Source organism: Phascolarctos cinereus, unplaced genomic scaffold (assembly GCF_003287225.1).
Source record: "Phascolarctos cinereus isolate Bilbo 61053 unplaced genomic scaffold, phaCin_HiC Scaffold_4;HRSCAF=312, whole genome shotgun sequence".
NCBI classification, from domain to species: Eukaryota; Metazoa; Chordata; class Mammalia; order Diprotodontia; family Phascolarctidae; genus Phascolarctos; species Phascolarctos cinereus.
This window is the reverse complement of record NW_027555847.1, coordinates 557,113,540-557,134,796: the sequence shown is the minus strand read 5'-3', so window position 1 is coordinate 557,134,796 and position 21,257 is coordinate 557,113,540. Positions and strand designations below refer to the sequence as shown.

The 21,257-nt window shown below is 41.3% G+C and overlaps 1 protein-coding gene across 1 annotated transcript in view; it reads right to left on the bottom strand.

The window, feature by feature from the left end:
* ATXN1 (ataxin 1) overlaps positions 1 to 21,257 on the bottom strand; it is a 524,441-nt gene that overhangs the window by 8,949 nt on the left and 494,235 nt on the right. Inside the window, 2 exon segments of the mRNA XM_020986797.2 lie at positions 14,167 to 14,918; positions 14,921 to 16,215. Of these exon segments, the coding sequence (XP_020842456.1) occupies positions 14,167 to 14,918; positions 14,921 to 16,055 (1,887 nt within the window). The 5' untranslated portion in view covers positions 16,056 to 16,215.

The following is a 21,257-nucleotide window of genomic DNA, read 5'->3' as shown; positions in this document are numbered from 1 at the left end:
CAGTCTCTCTACACTGACATACTGAAGAGGTGAAACTAGGATTGTGAGGGTATGCTTTTCTACTCACCACCTTATTTCTCTATAATAGAAATCTTTCACTTTAATTCTGACCCGCTTTCTAGGCATGTCTTGTCATAGTCTCGTCCATTCCTTTCCCACAACTATATTTTCTATTCGGGTATTTTTCCATGTTCTAGGCATTGTCATTTCCTCATAGTCATGTCTCTTAGCACCTGCCTTTTATTCCTTCGGATTCTTACTTATTTCCAGTTGTTCTTTCAAAAGATACCCTCTCTGTAGGATTTCCAGATTGTATAGATTCACAAAAAGAAGTTCTCTTTTGGTTGAATGTACTATTGGGAGAAACTATATCTCCTCACATATTTCCTTGTCCCTACTACTCTGTATCTTTCCATTCAGGGAAAGGGAAGAAGTTTTTCCCTTTGCAAAGTAGGACAGTGTAGCGATGTGCCTGGAGGAAACAAAAGAAGATAATGGGCTGAACATCCTTATTTCTTGTGCAAATTATCTATCTTAATCTAACCATTTTTGGTGGGGGTAGGGGTGTGAGGTTCATCTTTCTCTGTTGTGTTTAGCTTATTAGCCCAGTAGACTGAGGCCATGTTTTCTCTCTGTTTTGTACTAGGAGGTGTCTGAATGCTCAGACTAAAACATCCATAGGACAAGTGGTTGTGTGCATCAGTGATTTTGAAGCAGCTGATTTCTCTGGAATATTTAATCTCTTCAAAGTAATGTTATACATGGAAAAAAAAAAGACCAATGTAGCCATCTAAAGACACTAACAAAAAGCACATGCACTTTGTTATAATCTGCATTTTTGGTCTGTATAAATAAGCATATATTTATTTGATATTCACAAATAAATCTGTGTAGTAATTCAGGTTTATAAATTACTTTCCTTGTCAGGTATCTATAGTCTCATTAGGATGGAGTTTCTCAGAAGCTTTCACATCTGAATATGTTATCTGTCACTCTAAGAGGTAGAATATAGATGAAGCACTTTCATCAATTATGTCCCAAATTATTTCTGACATCTTACAAGTTATAAGACTTGTAGCTTTTAGTTCCTTCCCATAACAAAATTCAAATAGTGAGTGGTAGGGGGAGAAGTTTTGCTGTGTTTTCAGAGCCTACTTATAAGGACTAGGGAGGACAGAGAAAAGGGGAAGAAGGTCCATGATTGAAATACACAAAATCTGTTGATATTAGTGTCTTATTTATATTTAGATAGTGGATGGGAGAAAACCTTTTTTTTCCCACTTCAAAGTTCTGTCTTTCATCTCTCTTTTTAAATTCCGAAATTTTCATTACAAAGGTACTCCCATGGCCCTGCAAAAGTGGGTAGTTTGACTCTACTGTTATAAAAGCTTAAGGTTAAATTTGACCTTCACCAAAGTCAAATATTAATATATGCAGTCAATCAGTAAGTACTTCTTAAGAACTTACTACATGCCAGGCACTACAGTAAACGCTAGGGATACAACCAAAGCAAAACCAAAAAAACCCCCCAAAAACAAAGAGCTCATGTTCTAATGGAGGAGACAACATGAAAACAAACTATGTATATATGAGATATATACAGTATTGGTGGAAGGCAATCACAGAGGGAAGGCATTGGTGGGTAAAGAGAGGAAGTAGGAGGGGTCAGGAAAGGCATTCAGTGGAAGGTGAAAATTCAGCTAAATCTTAAAAAACAGGAAGGATGCACACATTTATTAGGTAGCTACCATTAGGTATTTAGCACTGTGCTAAGCACTTTACAAATATCTCATTCAATCCTACAATAACCCTGGATGTAGGGGTTATTATTATCCCCATTTGACAGTTGAAGAAACTAAGGTTAATGACTTGCTCATGGTCACAGGGCTACTAAGTGTCAGAGGCTAGATTAGAACTTAGGTATTCCACATTCTGCCCAGCACTTTATCCAATGAACCACCTCATGTTACAAGGAAAGAAGAAAGTCAGTAAAACAATTACATAAATAGGAAGAATATGAGTAGTCCAGGCAGGCAGACAGTTCAAAGGCCTGGAGTCAAGATATAGGAGTATTATGTGCAAGGAACAGCAAGCAGGTAGATAGGTATTCCTGGATCACCGAATAGACAGAGGGGAATAAAGTATAAGACAACAGAAAAGCTGGGACGGTGCAAGGTTGTTAAAGGCTTTAAATGCCAAAGAGATTAGCAGGGAGATCAGCCAGAAAGCTACTGTTATAGACCAGGTATGAGAGGATGAAAACCTACACTACGGTGGTGGCTTTGTGAGTGTGGAGAAGTGGAGGTTAGAAGAAACACCATGAAAGTAGAAATAACAAGACACGGGAACAGACTGAATACATAGAGTGTGTGTGACAATGACATTGAGGTTAAGAGCCTGGGTGACTGGGAGGATGGGAGTCTACTCAACAATAATGGGGAAGTTCAGAAGGGTTTTGGGTAAAAGATAATGGCTACTGCTTTAGACATGTAGAGTTTGGGATGCCTGCAAGATATCCAGTTCCACATGTCCAAAAAAAGAGTTGGTACTGGGAACATGGAGCTAAGGAGAAAGGTTAAGGTTGGCTATATGGATATGGGAATCACATGCATATAGAAGATAAATGCTCTCATGGGAGTTCTCACTAAGTGAGATAATTAGAGGAAAAGAGAACCATGAAAACCTAGAAAGGAGAGAGTATCTACGAGAAGAGGGTGGTCAACAGTGTCAAAGGCTGCAGAAAGGACAAAGAGAATGAGGCTTGAGAAATGGCCATTAGATTCAGCAATTAAGAAATTGCTGGGAACTTTCAAGAGAGTAGTTTCAGTCAAATTAGGTATTGGAGCCAGATTGTAATTGGTTTAGAACTGAGTGAGGGGAAAGGGAATAGAGGCATGGATTACATATGGCTTTCTCAGGGAGTTTAGCTGATAAGGAGAGGAGAGATATGGGACACAGAACAACCTCAACAGAAATTCCTTCTATAAAAACCACAGAGACAGTATGGTGTAACGGACATGGGTACTAGATGTGAGTAAGATGATCTGTGTTTGAAGCTCCTTTCTGCTACTTCTTAGCTCTGTGACCTTGGGCAAAGTCACTTGGCCTATATTTCTTCATTTGAAAAATGAAAGGGTTGAACTAGAAGCCTTCTGAGGTCCCTTCCAGCCATCTATCTATGATCTTATGAACTTAGACAAGCAATCATTTAGGCTCTGCCTGAAAACAGGGAACTCACTATCTCATGAAGTATTCTATTCTAGTTTTGAACAGATCTGTTTTTCCTTACATCAGGCAGAAATCTCCTATTCTGCAATTTATACTTACTTCCTTTTTAGAAAGACAGCTTGATTAGTGTAGCAAGTTGAACTGCATTACTCATTCTGAATGTCATCCCCTTTCCCTCTATCCTCTCTTCTAGAAGTTTTTTGAGGGCCTGAAACATCGTGATAACTATTTCAAGTCTCTGTATATTCTTCCAATGTGAATTTTACCTCAAATGTTTCCCCCTTCCATGTCAATTAAAATCTTCTTGCACATCTTGAACAAACATCTTAAAATATTCATAACTAATAAATTTGTATTTCAAAACTGGGCTCACCATCAGAATTTTTAAATATCCTGAACACAAATTCAACACAAGAAAATATATCTCACCAAATGAAATTTCCTAAAGGACACGAATGCTACACTCTGTTCTCCTAAAATTCTAAACTTCAAAAACTACTGTTAGTTATGATAGCCATTTTCTATTGAATAAAAATGATGTATTAATGTCATTACTTTTGAAGATAGGAAGCATGTCCATTATTATTTTTAGCTGCTCAAGTCTTTACCGTGGCACTTCCCTCTGCCACCACAGCACGATAACTATCTAATGACAAATTGTTGATTGTGACATTATTCTAGGTTTCGTGTTTTCAAACCAATTCAACAAATACTTATTCAGCACTTACTATAGGCAAGTCACTGTGATAAAATAGAAGAGGTGTAAAAGACATAGTTCTTGCCCAGGGGGACCTTATAATCTAGATAAGGAGACAGACATACATACATGATACAATACACCCCAACAAACATTTGCTATAGATAACAGATATTATTACAGATAAAAGGCAGTATAGGATTATATGCCCAAATGAATATCAACAACAGATGCTCTAGTAGTACGGGTCAATGAGTACTGGAAAGTTAATGGAATGAGGACTTGAGGCGGAACTTGAAGGATGGAGTGGGACTTCTATAGTAAGAGGGGAAGGGAAAGGACAATAACGATGGGGAGAGGATATAAAATAAGAAATGTAGGCATGAGAACAGTATGTGTTTTGGGTAACGTTTAGGAAATGATATAAATATGTAGCGTTAACAAAAAAATCTTTATACAAGTACAGCCCAATTTGCCAGTTTACCAAATGTTTTGATTTGTCTACCAAGTCAAAACAGCTCAGTATAATGGAAAAGGAGTTGAATATGGTGTCAATCATAAAACCTGGGTTTGAATACTGGTTCTGCCTCTTATTGTCTAGGTGACACTGAGCTTTGGCTTCTCTGGATCTTCGTTTCCTCATCTGTAAAATGAATTATTTGGACTGGCTGACCTCGAAGGTCCCTTCCAGCTCTAAAATCTCTGATCTTATTCTTTGGTGAGATGGGGGATCAGAAGAGCTTAGCTTCTATCCTGCCATTTCCTCCTAAGGTCCTCTAGGCCTTACTGTAGGCCCTGCCTCCATGCCTTACCTCTGCAGAACCTTCCCTCCCTTATCCGATGCTGTTATCTAACCTACTGACATAACATTAGGACCCCTGGGCCTTGGTTTTTGCCACACTACTGAACCCTCAAGGCTTCTGGGGCTTTCCTCTCCAACCTGAAGCTGAACTTTCTTGTATTTATTGTCACCTCCAATTAAAGTGTGAGTTCGTTAAAAGCAAGGGTTAGCTCACTGTTTGTATCTCTAGCACTTACCTAGTGCTTGAAAAATATAAATGCTTAATAATTTCTTTCACTCAATTTATTCATTTGGTGCTTTCTCTGTAAATACCTGTAGATTACAATTATATATATTTGCCACTAGAGGGCGATGTTCAAACAAAAGGGTGGCTCCTTTGAGGTCAACAGCATAGAGTACATTTCTGTTTACGAAGACCATCAACCTTCTTGGCTCACTACTACTGACTCTATTTACCTTGATTTATTCTAAATGAACAGAATCTATATATCTGCCCTGCTACATCAACATCATCTCAAGGATGAGTTTTGAGAGCAGAGGATATTAAACTCCCTTGAGGGCAAGAGGTTCACCCAAGAAAGACCACATTTCTTGGCCGTGAGCTCGCAGCTCCACTTTTCTCTTCCTCTTAATAACATCAGTCAGATGCTGAATTATGATTTTATTGATTACATTTTAGTTATTTCCTATTTATATCAGTGGCTTCTATGTTCCTTCCTTTTACTTAAGCTACTGTATATTTTAAGTCTCTAACATTCCACCTGACTAAAACCTGATGAATAAAAGAGAAGATAACACAAAGATCAAGCTGGCTTCATTTTTCATCCTTTGGTCTAATTTCCTACTCTCTCCTCTCCCATCTTGAACATAAACACATATATATTCTCTCTCTCTCTGTCTCTCTCATCTTTGGGACTTGCAACAGCAAAGGCAAAATGGAAAAAATCCATATCCAAACGCATATATTCCCAAACCACTCTTTATATCTAATCTCTATAACCCTGGTCCTCCTCCTAACTACTTACTGTCACCTCTGAGTCCTAATGAAACCTGAAGCCAGAAACTCAGTATCACAGGATTTATAGCTGAAAATAACCTTAGAGATCATCTCTTCCTATCTCCTCATTTTACAGATGAGGAGAATGAGGTCCAGGTGACTTTTTAGGGGACTTTTTCATGGTCACATATGTATTAAATGGCAGAGCTGTGATTTGAACTGATTCTCTAGAATGGGAGTTAGAAGATTTAATTAGATTCAAATAATAGCTCTATCATTTACTACCTAGGTAACTTTGGGCAAGTCACTTAACATCAATGGGCTGTTCCCTCAATGTGTAAAACAAATGGAGTTGGACTTGATTTTATCTCAGTTCTCTCTTGTTCTAATTCTATGATACCAGGTGATTTTCCCTCTGCCAAATTTCTTCTCCCTGCTGCTGCATTTTGTAATAAAGCAACTTTCTTTCCCCAGTCTACCATAACACCTAGCTTCATCACCAGTTCATACTTTCATTCATAAGAGAAACACCAAGGGGGGAAGGAAACTCTTATCTGATGATATCTGAAGAAGACCTAATTATATATCATCTACCTGGCTGACTAGTAACTCACCTTCTATGCAATTTTTCAAATTCATTGTGTGCATAATCAATTAACAAATCAACCAGGAGGTATTAAGCACCTACTCTGTGTGTGTGTGTGTGTGTGTGTGTGTGTGTGTGTGTGTGTGTATTTTGGGGGAGGGAGAGGAAAAGGGCCAGGTCCTAGGGAGTACAAAACCACATGAAAAAAAAAAGTCAATATCTGCTTCATCCAAAGAGCTCTACATATACACATATATATTTATATTTTGTTTGATTGTATATTTCAGCCTTAGATTAATCTATGTGTACATACACACATATGTACACATCACCAGAAACAAGATGCGGAGAAAACAAAGCGTCTGTTGTTAAAATATGTCTCCCTTTTCCCTACCAAGAGGGCCATGTTTTCACAAATGGGAAGGGCATCTGTTTTGTGCTCAGTGCTCTCCAAAATAGGAAAATCCTGCCTAGAACAAGGGAGCAAAGAAGCCACTGTTAGGCCACAGGGCACGCATCCTCCTTTCAGGTTTTGATTTTGCGTCGGGGAGGCTATGAAATGGAAACCTGCTCATTTGGGTTCCACTGATATTATTTCATCCTGTTTATACCTGCAGAGAGAAGCCCACTTCTCTTTTCAGTCCCCTTTTTCTTAAGCATCCTTTATGAAAGCAGTAAAACCAGAAAATCCTGTGTCAATGGTGAAGGGGATGAGAGAGATATCTATTATTTCAATTTTAAAAATAATTAATAAAAACAGTCAAAACTTTTCTGTGGAGTATGAGAATATTTGTAAGTGTTTCTGTTTAAGTCACTTAATCATGCTAATTCTAAGTCTGACTCAGTGTTTGTTGGAAATCTTTCAGGTTATTTGGTAAACCCATGCCCTGGTGGGCACCCAAATGATGCTGACAAACCATGCTGTAAACACAAACTTTAAATGAAAAATCCATCAGGACAAGGCACACACTACAGCCGCTCCACTCGCACAGAGCTTTGATTGTGACATGGCATGCACGTTAGGACCTGAAGTGCTGTCTCCTGGCCATGCTTCATTTGACAAATCAGGAGGCGTAAATGAAAAGGGGTTCTGACAGAACAGTTTTTCACTAGACCAAAACATGCATTCCAGTGGGCCTGCTCTCTTTCCTCTGGGAGTCTACAGAGTTTCTACAAAGGCCTGACACCTACAAAAGCATTGGTAAAAACTCAGTCAAGAAACATGCACATTAAGAAAAAATCATGCTCACTTCTCTACTCCTCTCAATCAAGATGTTTAACATGAAGATTAGTTTCACTAGAAAAGTAAAACTGTATAAAAACACTGGCCTTGGAGTCAGAGGACTTTGATTCAAGTCCCCCTTCTGACACTATGTGACCTTGGATAAATTACCTAAACTCTGGGTCTCAGTTTCCTCATCTGTAAAATGATAAGTTTAGACTAGATGACCTCCGAGGTCTGTTCCACCTCTAGATCTGTGATCCCATGGTCATCAAAACACTTGTAATTGTCACTCTTCTCCTTACTGTCTGTGTGAGGATGCCAACAAGGACAGACATCGTGTCACCAATAAGACACTGCTAAGGTTTAAGCAGGACCCCCTCACCAGCACTCGGCCCATTGCTGGCACACACAGTAGGCGGCCACTCCATATTCCTTGATTTGAAGCCTGGTTGGTATATTTCAAGGTTGGCAAACAGATGCACGTTGGCGGCTAAAAGACTGTGTGGGCTTATATTCTGTTTGCATTAAGTCTCCAGTTATTTTTAGGTGCTAGCTAATCCATGAAATGCATAAAGCTGCCATTGATGACTCACAGTCCACAGCAGTCAAATTAAAAAATAGTGGAGTAGAATAAAAGCCATTGGTAGACATGTGGTGCTTTAGGATACCAAAAGCAGTGGCCCCCGCAACTCCCCAACACACACACACACACACACACACACACACACACACACACACACACACACACAGAGGCAAAGGAGAGAGAGAGGACAAGAGCCTGGGATATATTGAGCAGCTGCCAAGTAAGGTAAAGGAAACAGTCATTTACTGAGGATCTAGGAAGCAACAGACAGATGTGATACATATAGTATTTAAGAAAGAATCATTGAGAAGAATCTGCTGCCCTGAAGTATCTTATAAATATTATTTAATATAATTCTACTGAGCAAAATTTTTTTAAATATTCTTCAGAAATCCTGTGCTTGCTGGGGTGTGTGTGTATGTGTGTGTGTGTGTGTGTGTGTGTGTGTGTGTGTGTGTGTGTGTGTGTTTAAGTGGTAGTGAAAGGAGGCTGATTAGTGGTCAAGACAAAGAATCCCCTGGTCTTTGTATGAGAGCAAGGGAGAAATAGCCAGTCACAGGCCCTTCTGTGGGTGGCCAGGTCTTCCTGGAAGAAACAAGAATCCACCTGGACAGTTTCTAAGTGGGTCTTTTCGTTTGTTCAGGGTGAGATATCTATATCCCTGGTCTAAAGGTCAGCTCTGGTTGGGTGTTTTACTGCTCACAGTCTATGACAGTGGGGTTTCTTTGGGGTCGTCATAGATTATGCTAGAATGGCTACTGATGTCCTTTTCAAGTTTAAATTCCATGATTCTGTTTTTAAATATACATACATACATACATACATACATACATACATACATACATACATACATACATAGATATAGATATAGATATAGATATAGATATTAACACAGAGAGGCAGTGTACTGTATTGGATCGAGCAATGAGCCTGGAGTCACAAAGACCTGGGTTCAAATCTTGCCTCAGATACTTATCACGAGCAAGTCTTTTAACCTCTCTGGGTCTCAGTTTCCTCATCTGTAACAGGAGGAAGCTAGACTTGGTATTTCCAACAGTCCTTTCTAACTCTAAATCATTGATTCTATAGCATACTGCCCCCAAAGTCATATGCATGGAGACAGGAAAGGTGGCATATTTTGTACTTTTTTGTTGTTTTTCATGGGGTTATTTGACATGACAGAGTGAGAATTAAAATCTAGGCCCTAAAAGCCCCAATCCATTGGGGTTTCCTCTGTTTATGATTTTCCAGTGATTGTTCAGTTAGACACAGACTTTCGTGAAAATGAACTTTCAGTTTCCTTTCCTCTAAGACGTATACACGTGTACCCTAAAGCTGCTTGGTCTCTTATCATCATAAACTACTTGAGTATAAGAAGGTTAAAAAAAAATCTATGGTGTTTTTTAGATAAATTAAGCCTTCTTTGTCAGCATTTTGGTACAAAACTACCTTTCCTTCAAGAAGCTTAGACTGAAGGACACAGACAACATAATGATTCTTCTGAACTTGATTTTCCCCAGCACATTTCCCCAACCTGTGGGTCAACCTTACCCAGTGTGGAAGAAGCCACTCTGTGATGCTTACCCCTTCTTTTCCAGGCTGCAGCTGTTTCAACTGGTGATCCTCTAGCCCATGGAGGCTGCTATACAACACAGATCTGTGCATTAGGGGCATCACAGTACGCAATGATTCACAAGGGAAGCAGGTCCTGTCTGCCAGCACACTGGATCACTCACTCACCACACAAGGCCTCCTAGCCACAGACCTGCTGGCTCTGAGTGGTGGGTGGCTCACGCCACTGACTGCCTGTCATTCTAGGAAGAGTGTGCCCTGACCCTTTGACCAGAATGATTAGTGAATGCACAGTGATTATAAAAAGGGTGAGTGAATGCCTGCAATGGAGGGCAGTGGGTAATGACTAAAACTTTCTTTTGTTTCTCTTTCTGTTCTGAAGAATAGTGAACAGTGAGAAACAAAAAGGCTTGCAAAGGCAGAAGGAATTGTGTGTATAGAGGAACACTGTACTGGGAATGGTGAAACCTCAGAGACTGTGGTGAATGTGTGAAGGTTTTTTTTTTCTTCATTCGATTTGGGTTTTTTGTATTTTTGCTATACTGCAGTGTCTGGATCTTTAGCTAGAAACAACATTTTATAGCATCTCTCCACAGCAATAATTAAAACCTTGACTCCTTAAAAATAAAACAAGCCCACATTTCTATACAGGATGGGTTTGGTTTCCCCTGCACAGGCTAATCTAACATGTTGTTATTCAGTCATTTCAGTCTTGCCTGACCCCATTTGGAGTTTTCTTGGCAAAGATACTGGAATGGTTTGCCATTTCCTTCTCTAGGTCATTTTATAGATGAGGAAACTGAGGCCAACAGGATGAAGGGACTTACCCAGGGTCACTCGGATAGTTAAGTGCCTGAACTCAGGAAGATGAGCATTCCTAACTCTAGGCTGACTCTATCCACTGTACCACCTTACTACCCTAATCTAACATGAAGGCAAGACAATAGTAGTTGTCTATTTTTCCCTCTAAGGGTTACTTGTGGTGATGGTCAATGTTGATAAAAACTACAAAGGGTTTTTTTAAGAGAGGAAGAGAAGCACAGAAAGCTAGAGCTTGAAGGGACTGGATCTACCCCTTCTGCTAAGGATTCGAACCTGGGGTACCTGATCAACCATCTCAGCAATGCTTCAGACCTACTCGGATGTCACATGTTAGTAATGACCTCTTCCCCCTGGGCTCTCGATTGCTTCTATACTTCTCTTATTTATGTACTTATATGATATCATTTTATGTTAAAATTATTTCTGTGTGTGTCATATCCCCCTATGAGGTTCTAAGTCCCACAGGGATAAAACCTCTTATTCAAATTGCCTATCTCCCAGTGCAGAGATTGCAACAGATCAATCCATCTGTTGGACTGAAATGAAAATATAAAATAAGGAAGGATAAGGCTCAGAGAAATGTATTGACTTGTCCAATGTCACAATGCTAATAAGTTGCAGAGCTGAGACTAGAGCCCACATCTGTCAACTTATAGGTCAGTGCCAAACCCTGCTTTTGTAATCAATGAGCTAGAGAACATGGGAAAGATGTATTGGACAGCAGCCCAACAATCATTCTGTACCTAAGAATGAAAAATAAAGATACATAGAATAATAACGGTAGGAATTGTGAAGACAAATATTTTGGAACTTTTTATTTGAGGATTTAGGCATAAGATCATAATTCTATTCATCTCTGACCACTCCTTCCCTATTCCCACAAAAAGCAAAACACAACAAAATATTGTAATTCTGATAGTTAACCTAAATAATGTCCTGTGGTTGGAAGTACTGTCAATTCTTTACCCACTGAGATGAAATGGATTCTCTAGGCATGGGGAAGAAAATCCACACTGAGGGACACCACAGAGCTGGACAGGGACTCCCACAGCATAAAAGCTAAATTAAGCCCAGAGATTAGTCATACTTCTATATGACTTTCTCTGCGGACTTTGGAGCCATCCCTTGTGAGAAATACAGCTGGTGAAGTATTTTAGCTGTGATGATGTAAGCCTGATTCTGATATGGCTCTCAGGAAGGTGACAAATCATTTGTGGAGCCGGTGCCTTGCAATTCTGTTCTTACTGCATGAAATCCAAGATACCCCTTTTAGCAGTGCACATCATGTTCTTCCCTTCTATGTAGAAGATTTTCCCAGCATGCACTGAGACAACACAGGGGGCTGTGCTGACAGATCTGTGAACAAGATTCCACACAAAGTCTACCTACTAATTTGCACCTCTGCATAGTGACTAATGGTCTGGCTGCAAGGACAGAAATGAGAGCAAGGATATGACTACACATGGAAGCTGATTTCTCTATGTCTTACATTCTGATTTTGAAGAGTACTGAATAGTGAAAAATACAAATAGACATTTCCTCACTAAGAACCGCCTAGTGGATAACGAAGCCTGAAAAGGAATGTGAAGGTTACATAGTTTACATGTTACTGATGCTTTGGGGGATTTAGAGCGTAAACACCAAGTAACTAATACTGCTTCCCCTTTTTTCTGCCTCTTAAAGGAATTCTGTCAAGGAATGCATTTTAAGAAGGATTTCCTTTCCAAAGTCACTATTGCTAAACCCATAGAGATAGAGAATTGGCCATGGGGGCAGGAAGATCTGGGTCCATGTCCTGCCTCTGACATAGACTGGCTGAGTGACCCTGGGCAAGTTACTTAACTTCTGAGTGCCCCTAGGCAACTGTCTAAGATGGTAAGTCACAAACAAGTTGCTAATATGAATTGGAGAGAGTTTCCACCCTAGGAACTTCCTAGAGATGGAATCACAGTTCTTGGAACTCAAAAATTAAAAAAAAAATTAAATTAAAAAATGCCAGGAGAAAACCAATTCAATCTCCATTTAAAAGAGAGTTGTGTGTTTACCCTACAGGCCTAGTTCAGGCAGTGAACCAAGAGGTGCCCTACTAAGAGTTACTTGTGCTACACTGTTATCTTTTTAAAACTTTATTTTAACCCCCTAAGAGGAGACAATTAATAAGAAGGAGAATGATGATAAACTCTGGAGAAATTAATTTTTGTTTATTGTTGTTTATAAAAGAAAAACTAATTAAAATGTGGTCTAAAAGATCTGAACTTTTCAAAATCTTCCTGGGTATAGGCAGGGGCAGCTAGGTGGCACAGTGGATAGAGCACTGGGCTTGGAATCAGGAAGACTCATACATGAGTTCAAATGTGGCCTCAAATGCTTACCAGTTGTGTGACTGTGGGCAAATCACTTAACCCTGTTTGTCTCAGTTTCCTCATCTGTAAAATGAGAAGGAAATAGCGAACTACTCTAGTATCTTTGCCAAGAAAACTCCAAAATGGGGTCATGAAGAGTCAGCTATAACTCAACAACAACAATATCATTATAGGAATCATGCAGAAAGAGATTTGTCACACAGAGACAGAAAATTTGGGATGGTTACTGGGTCCAGGAATACTTAGCAATAGATGGAATATCTCCTAAAACCATAAGGCCACCACTTTGGGTCATTCATGTAACACTTCTGGGAAATATATTGTAAAATGATTATCCCTTCCACCCCAACCTTCTTGATTTTTTCCTTTAAAAAACACGTACACACAGACAAATTCAAACCCAGTACAATGTATAAGTCCTGACTTTTCAATACATCAACTCTACTCCTTTTAAATCGCTTTCACCTTAAAATCTGAATGGGATCCTGTACCAATTTAATGCCTTCAAAGTATTCAGTGGAAACATTCCAAGAAGATTCTTTGATTTCTAGTCATGGAAATTCAAAACCTTGACCAAATCAAATCCATTTGACCTAACAACTGATTTAAAGCAACCTGAACAAGGGCATTGCTGTTTACTACAAACGAGCTATGGAAAGAAATGATTTCAAAGGATTTAGGGGACAGGTAGGAAGAAGGGAAGGAATGTGTGGAAACCAGGAAGGGAAGGACACACTTTGGATGAATGGCTTGTCTTAGTTTTAGCTGTCATCCTGTTCTTGGAATTCCTAGTTCCTACAGCCAAGGAGATCACTCATGGTAGTTATGGTTTCTCTGAAGTAGCAGTGTGATACAGGGACTCATTGACCTTCACATGATTATAGCCTGACCAGAAATCACAGATTTAGAGGTAGAAGGGACCTTAGAGGTCTTCCAGTACAATCCTATCATTTTACAGATGAAGGAACTTAAACCTCAGAGGTCAAACTGGTACTAAGAGTCAGAGCTAGGATTTAACTCCAGACTCCAAATCCAGTACAAGTTTCACTTCACCACCCTATATCAGCTACTGCTTCATTTCCTCTTGAAACAGGGAAAAGAGATCAGTTAGTTAGGCTTGGAGAAGATAGGCCCTTACATGGGACTTATTCCTAAGCACAAATGAGAAGACAATCTCCCCCCAGCTTGGCCAAGAAGTCCATCCATCTTGTGAGAGAAAAAAAAAAGTGGAGCATCTGAAGTGGGTGTGTGACTGCCAATATTTGTGAGGGAGCTCTGGGGTGAACATTACCTGTGCTCGATGTTCTCCCACTGCAAACTGGATGATGGCAATGCCTGGGGTAGGGCTGTCTTCAATCCTTTCTACGGTGCTAGAGTCTATTTTCAGGTCGTTGCTAATCTCAGCACTCTGGATGAAGTCTTCTGTTTTCAAGTCCTCGACCTTCTTCAGCTCTCCGTTGGCCAACTGGATGATTGACCCTTTCATGAAGTAAGGGGGCAGTGTTGGGGGAACGGCTGCAGAAGATGCAATGGACTGGACCACGGGGAGGTGGATCTGTGCCTGCACCATGGCTGGGTAGGCTGCCTGAGTGGCCAAGGACTCTGCGCTGAAATTCTCGCTCTTGGGAATGGTGGTAGTGACAAACGTATGAGGCACTGCTGCAAACTGGGGAGATGAAGTGACGATCGCAGGGGCTACCCCGGATGGCTCCATGTCGGTGCCGCCCACGGGGATGAGCAGAGGCTGGGTCCCAGGGATCACCAGATGCTGGGGCAGGTTGCCGGCGTAACTGATTGCTTGCTGTTGGCTGCTCAGGTAGCCAATGACGGGTGGCTGAGTCCCTGCATAGAAGGCTGGAAGTCCAACGGGGAGGGGGTCCGAAGCACTGTGGGTGGTCTGGATGACAGTATGTGGTGACAGAGTGGCCACGGCGGCCTTCACACCCTCAGGGCCCAGAGCCTGCTGTGGGGACAGAGCGTAAGAGCGGTGGCTGGGCTTCCCTAAGTGGAGGCTGCTCTTGTCGTTGAGGGTGGATGGGGAGGCTCTTGGTGTGTGACCTGCTGGACTTCCATATCTGTGGTGGGTGTGTTGCTGTTGGGTAGGACCATCACAGAGGCCCGCGTCCCCGATGAATCACGGGTGCTGTAGTCAGCAGGGCTTGAGTGGACCACAACGTGTCTGGTTTCATAGTGGTGAGAGGCCGTCTTCCCGCTTGCCTTCATGAGGCCCAGGTCTGCAGAGGAGGGAACACCGTATCTCCGGCTCTTCTCCATCTCACCATTCAGCATCTCCTTGGCCTGTATGGCCTGTTGTAGCCTGCTGCTCTCAGCCTTCTTGGTGGATTCCCGGGGAACAAAATGACCACCAGAGTCTGTGTATTGCACCACCACCTGGGAGGAAGGCCCCAGGGTAAGTGTGTGTGGGATCATCGTCTGATGGGGATGCAGGTGGACTGGGATGGCTGGAGGGGACATGGTTCGCCCAGCACTCTGGGGAGAGCTGGAGATATGGACATATTGGTTCTGCTGTGTGGGCGGTGGGGACCCTGCCGAGATAAGCCCCGGAGTCCTGATCAGATGCTGCTGCTGCTCAACCTTGTGCCCTGTCTGCTGGCTCAAGCCACCCACGTTGGCTAGCAGAGTGGAATAGGCCTCCAGGTGGGAGCGCTGTGATGGAGTGGTGGCCACAGCAGCGGAGGCCACTCCACTGGTGGCAGGATTGGCTGGAGGGGAGATCAGCTGGGAGGGGATGAAGCCAGCATAGGGCCCACTATACTGGGAGGACCCAATGAACTGGAAAGTGTGCGGCAAGTGTGTGTACTGCACGGGGGACACCGGGGTCCCTGACTGTGGGGGAGGGTACACCGCCGGAAGAGTGGTAGTGGCTGGAACAGACCTGGGGGCACTGGGTGGAGAATAATCCATCCCGGCGGACAGTGATTTGTGTAAACCTATTCCCTGCTGTAAACCAAGCTCTGCTGCCGAGGTCCCCCCAGGCCCAGGCCTCCCGCCCACGCTGCCTTGTCCACTCTGAGTGCTGGGGAGCCATGTGAAGCTCTCCGCCCTGTGGTTGTCGTTTGGCACGACCGCTGGCTTCTCCTCCGATGGCCGGCTAGTGGCAGGAATCTCACGTTTTTTGGGAGGCAAGCATTCATTGCTCCTTTCTTGGTTGGATTTCATTTTTCGCCGTCCCCCCTCCACTGTGACTGCTTCACTGTCTGGCTAGTTCTGGTTTCAGTCTGGTAAATGGAAAGTCGCATTTGATTTCGGAAGGGGATCCAGAGACTTCATGAGGAATCATCTCCCTATGAGCACAATCTTCCAACAGCTGCTCGGGATTCTGGAAAAAGAAAGGGGGCAGTGAGGCAGGGGGGAAGGAAGGGGGGAGAGGACATCACAATATCAGTCCTGGGGGTGGGGTGGGAAATCCCACACAAAATTCAGAAGAGCCCTCTGGTTATTAATAGGATTGCCAAGATTCTATTTATAGCCACAGTATAAGAGTAGAGACAACACTGGCCATGTCAGTTCATACATCGTGAAAATCATTAAGCAAATGAGAACTTTTACAAGCTATAATTTTGTTGTAGTTAAAACGACTTCTCTTTATAATTCTATTTCCCCATGCCTCTGCCTCTTCCCTAGTTATCATGGTCAGGAAACACTGCATTTCATATACTCTCACTTCAGCAGTATTAACCCCACCCTTTTCCCCTGCCCTGAATACACACCTTACCCTTTGCATACTCCTAAAATCCATGGGAAGGATGCTCTGAGTTCAAGACAACTATACGAGCTCCCAAAAGACCCATGTGCTGGAAACAAAACTCTTGAAACTGTCTCAAAGAGTTATTTCTACATTCTTATCATCTCCCCGGGTCCATGTTAAACATTCATTAGTTAGATTCCCCCAGCACGTACAAACACACACCTATACACTGCTCCCTGAAATTCAGCACAAGGAGACACATACAATTCTCATCCCTAAAATACTTTTTTCAGCCTAAGTAGTATTACTATTCATTACCAACGAGCAAAATGATTGCCACAAGCTGACCAGGGCTGATTTGATTTTATTTCTTTACATTCTTTTATTTCTTCATTTCTTTCTTTGGTGATTTTAAAGCTTTCTTGGGAGGGTTTGCTCCCTGGCTACTGCCTTTCCTTCCTTTCTCCCCCTTCTCCTCTACCTTAATATCTGTAAAAATGTCCACCCAGAATCAACTCAAGCGATGAAATCCAAAAGGAAGGAAATGGTCTTCAGATAAACTGTCCCTGCATGTTTAAAACTGTAAAGGCACCAGGACAGTAAACCCAGAGCTAGTTCTTTACTGGATCTTATTTCTGTTTCTTAGTAACCACTGAACCATGAGTCACCACAACTCGGCTCAGCTGTTTCGTGTGACAAACAGATTTCCACCTGGGCAAGGGCAGAACATTTAGCAAACCAATAAGAATGACTATAACAAGAAGCAGATTGAATTTAACTTCTACAGGAAACAAGGGCTCAACTTAGTAATCGGTGCTACAGGCCTGGAGAAGCAATAAGAACCGAAGCTTTGCAACTGAAAATGGCCTTAGCCAAAACTTGCTGTTGGCATCCATCATCCATGCTCTTTTTCACTTGGCTTAAAAACAACAACAGTTATTTCATCCTTAGGAGAGTCAAGGGAGAAGAAGCAAGTGGTCTTCAACACTCTTTCCTTCTCTGTAGTAGCAAATGATGTACTCTTGTGGCCCCACCCAGCTCTTCCCTTACACAGTACTATGTTCCCCTTCCCCACACATCCTCCCCTCCCAAATCTCACCTATAATTTTCTGTTGTTGGTTGTCAGTTTTTGTTTTTATTTTTGGCTAAGATTTAGCATTCCTTGTCCAAATTCTTTCTTTTAATTAATTTATTTTAGTTTTCAACATTCACTTCCATAAGCTTTTGAGTTTTACATTTTCTCCCCCTCCCTCCCCCTCGTGCAAATTCTTTCAAGGGCAGATTCAGCTAAATAATTATTTGTTAAACCCTTGCTATGCCCAAGGTATTGTGCTAAGGACTGTGAATATAAAGACAAAAAACCAAAAGTTTCTGTTCTACTTAATATAAGAGGCAAAATTGCACAATTTGACTTCGGAAGTCTCTCCCTCCCCTACTTCCTTACTCATTTTCATGATCGATGCTAGAGGTGACATCTCACACTAAAGGACTTTTAATCAATACGAGCACTGCTTGAAAGGCAGAGAGGTACTTTATAGAGCAGATATTTATGGAAATTGAGGATGACGTGGAAGATCTAAGATAAGAGAGTGTATTTTAATTTGCTCCTGAAACTGAATTTTGGCAACTGCTGCCATTATAAGGTGTGTGGATAAGTAGCTTTCTCAACACTGTCCTATATAATGCCTAGGACATGATTACCTCCAAATAACTGTTAATTTTTGATAATTCTGCAGAATTTTAAACACTAACATTGAAATTAAATCTATCAGCATGCACTTATTAAATCTAAATTATATATTTAACTTTAAATAACCCAAGAGCCACTACTCTTTGTTTTGTACTGTGATGGCTTTGTCTTTAAATCTACTAAAGGAAATATATATATATATATATATATATATATATATATATACATATATATATATATATATATTATATATATATATATATATATATATGTGTGTGTGTGTGTGTGTGTGTGTGTGTGTGTGTGTGTGTGTGTGTGTGTGTGTATGCTCTGTTTCTTCCCTGCCTCCAACTCCTCCTCATCCCCTGTCCCATCCTATCCCACCTCAAGTTCACAAGCCATACCAACTAACTAAAAGTACTCATTAAAAAGATTGTCCTCAAATTAAATGTTCCATGCTCCCCCTGCTGGTTAGACAGCAATACTGACCTAGTAAAGGCTGATAAGATTTTAGTTCAATTCCATACACATTTATTAAATGCCTACTATGTGTGAGGCTCTGTGCTAGGTAGTGGGATACAAATATAAAACTGAAATAGCCTCCATCCTCAAGAAGTGTATGTTTTATTGGACAGATATAAGATTTAGACACATAAATATAGGAGGAGGGTCCAAGCACTGACACACTGGGGAAAGAAGAAAAGGCTTTGCATATGGGAGATGGCTCCAGCTAAGGAAGCCTTGAACTAAGTTAGAGATTCCAAGAGGTGGAGGAGAGGTGGGAGGGCATTCCAGGCACAGGTGACAGCTGATGCAAAGGCATGGAGGAGAAACTGTCACGCTCAGGGAGCAGTAAACAGGCCAGCCTGGCTGGAATGTAGAATTCACAAAAAGGAATAATGTTAAATAAGTCTGGAAAGGTTAGGATCAGACTGTGGATGGTTTTATAAGCCAAGACGAGGGGTCTGCATGTTATCCTACTGACAATCAGTAGCAACTGAAGCTTTTGGAGCTGGAGAGCAACAAGGTCAGACTTTTGTCTGGGAGGTGTATCAGTTTATGAAGAGAACGAAATGAGGGTAGTCAATTAAAAGGCTCTTTTTAATAGCCCAAGTCAGAGATGATGAGGGCTCAAACTAAGGTAGTGTTCATGTAAACAGACAGAAGGTGATGCATACAAGGTAAGTTGTGGAGGTAAAACTGACAAGTGAAAAGACTTGCTAACTATTTGGACATATACTTGATAAGTAAGCCATCTGTATTTTCAATGAATTCATTGTTAAAATATGTTGAACAATCATAGGATAATAAGTCTAGAGCTGGAAAGGACCTCAAAGGTCATTTAATCCACTCCTATAATTTTACAGATCAGGAAACCAAAGCCCAGAGAGATTAAATAAGTTCCTCAAGATTACACAGGTGGTGGGTGCAGCTAGGTGGTGCAGTGGATAAAGCACTGGCCCTGGATTCAGGAGGACTTGAGTTCAAATCCAACCTCAGACACATAACACTTAATAGCTGCGTGACCCTGGGCAAGTCACTTAACCCCATTGCCTAGCCCCCCCCCAAAAAAAAAAGATTACACAGGTGGTTAAGGCAGAATATTAAGTCACCACCTGTCTGTACTATGGACAATTCTCTGAGACTTTAAGTTGGAGAGAAGGTGCCAAGCTACAGAGGCAGCAGGAGTTTCCTAAACCAGAGAATTCTCTATATCAATGAAATCACAGCTCCTATACCTACCCCTTTAAAAAGTATACATCAGGGGCAGCTAGGAGGTGCAGTGGATAGAGCACTGGCCCTGAAGTCAGGAGGGCCTGAGTTCATATCTGGCCTCAGACCAAACACTTGACACTTATTAGCTGTGTGACCCTGTGCAAGTCACTTAACCCCAATTGCCCTCCAAAAAAGAGTGTTTAAAAAAAAGTATATATTAAATTTAGTAAAAATAGTAATAGAAATGTTCTATTGGCTTTTACATCCCTTTTTTTATCTCTTTTAATCCTTTTTATATTTTTCAAAGTATTCTTAACGTTGTTATTCAGTGGCAGCACTGTGTAGTAGCTAGAGAGCTGGTCTCAAAGACTGGAAGAATGAATTTCAAGTCTTATCTGATGGATACTGGCTGTGTGTGCCCCTGAATAAGTTACCTAACCTTTCAGTGCCCTAGGCAGAGAAGGTGCCAACCTGTATTGGGTAGAGGGAATTTCCAAACCAGTGAACTTATAGGTCCAATCCTTTTACCTAAGAAGATTTTTCTATAAATATTTTAAAAATCAACCAAAAATAATATTATCAATTTAATTCCTAGCTCAATGTAGCTATTTGTCTACTGTAAGAAACTTAAGAACAGAAGGTTTTTTCCAACTTAGGAACCCTAACTGAGTTCACTTTTCCATTTTTTTTAAAGCATTGCCAAGACTCTTGCTGTGGTTCTATTTTTTTTTTTTGCTTTTCATATGTTTGTATTTCCATTTCTTTCACATCCCTAGATACATTTAATAGCTACTAAATATTAATCAGTGACCACTGTTGTTATATTACTGTTATTGATGGTAATTCAGTTATAAAGCATTTTAAGGTTTACAAGGTACTTTCCTCATACTAACAGCATGAGGTAGACATCACAAGCATTACTATCTCCACCGTAAAGAGGAAAGTTTGAGTGACCTGTTCAAGATCACAAAGATGAGAGCCAGGAGATAAACTCAAGTCCTCCCATGTTTACATGCATGGGGTAGTACGCTTTGGAGCAGGCACCTGGGGCTGTGGGCATGCAAGTCTGTGCCTTCGAGGAGATGACACAGGGGATGTTCAGGACAGCAGCTGGGCTCTGATATCCCTAGAAGCCAGCACACATGGAACGTCTCTGCAGTGTCTGGGTAGCCAGTGTCCCCTGGCGGCCTGCCCATTCTAGAATTCCTGGAAAGGCTCAAGGCGGAAAAATAATCACTTGAAGGAATCACCATCTGGATATGTAATG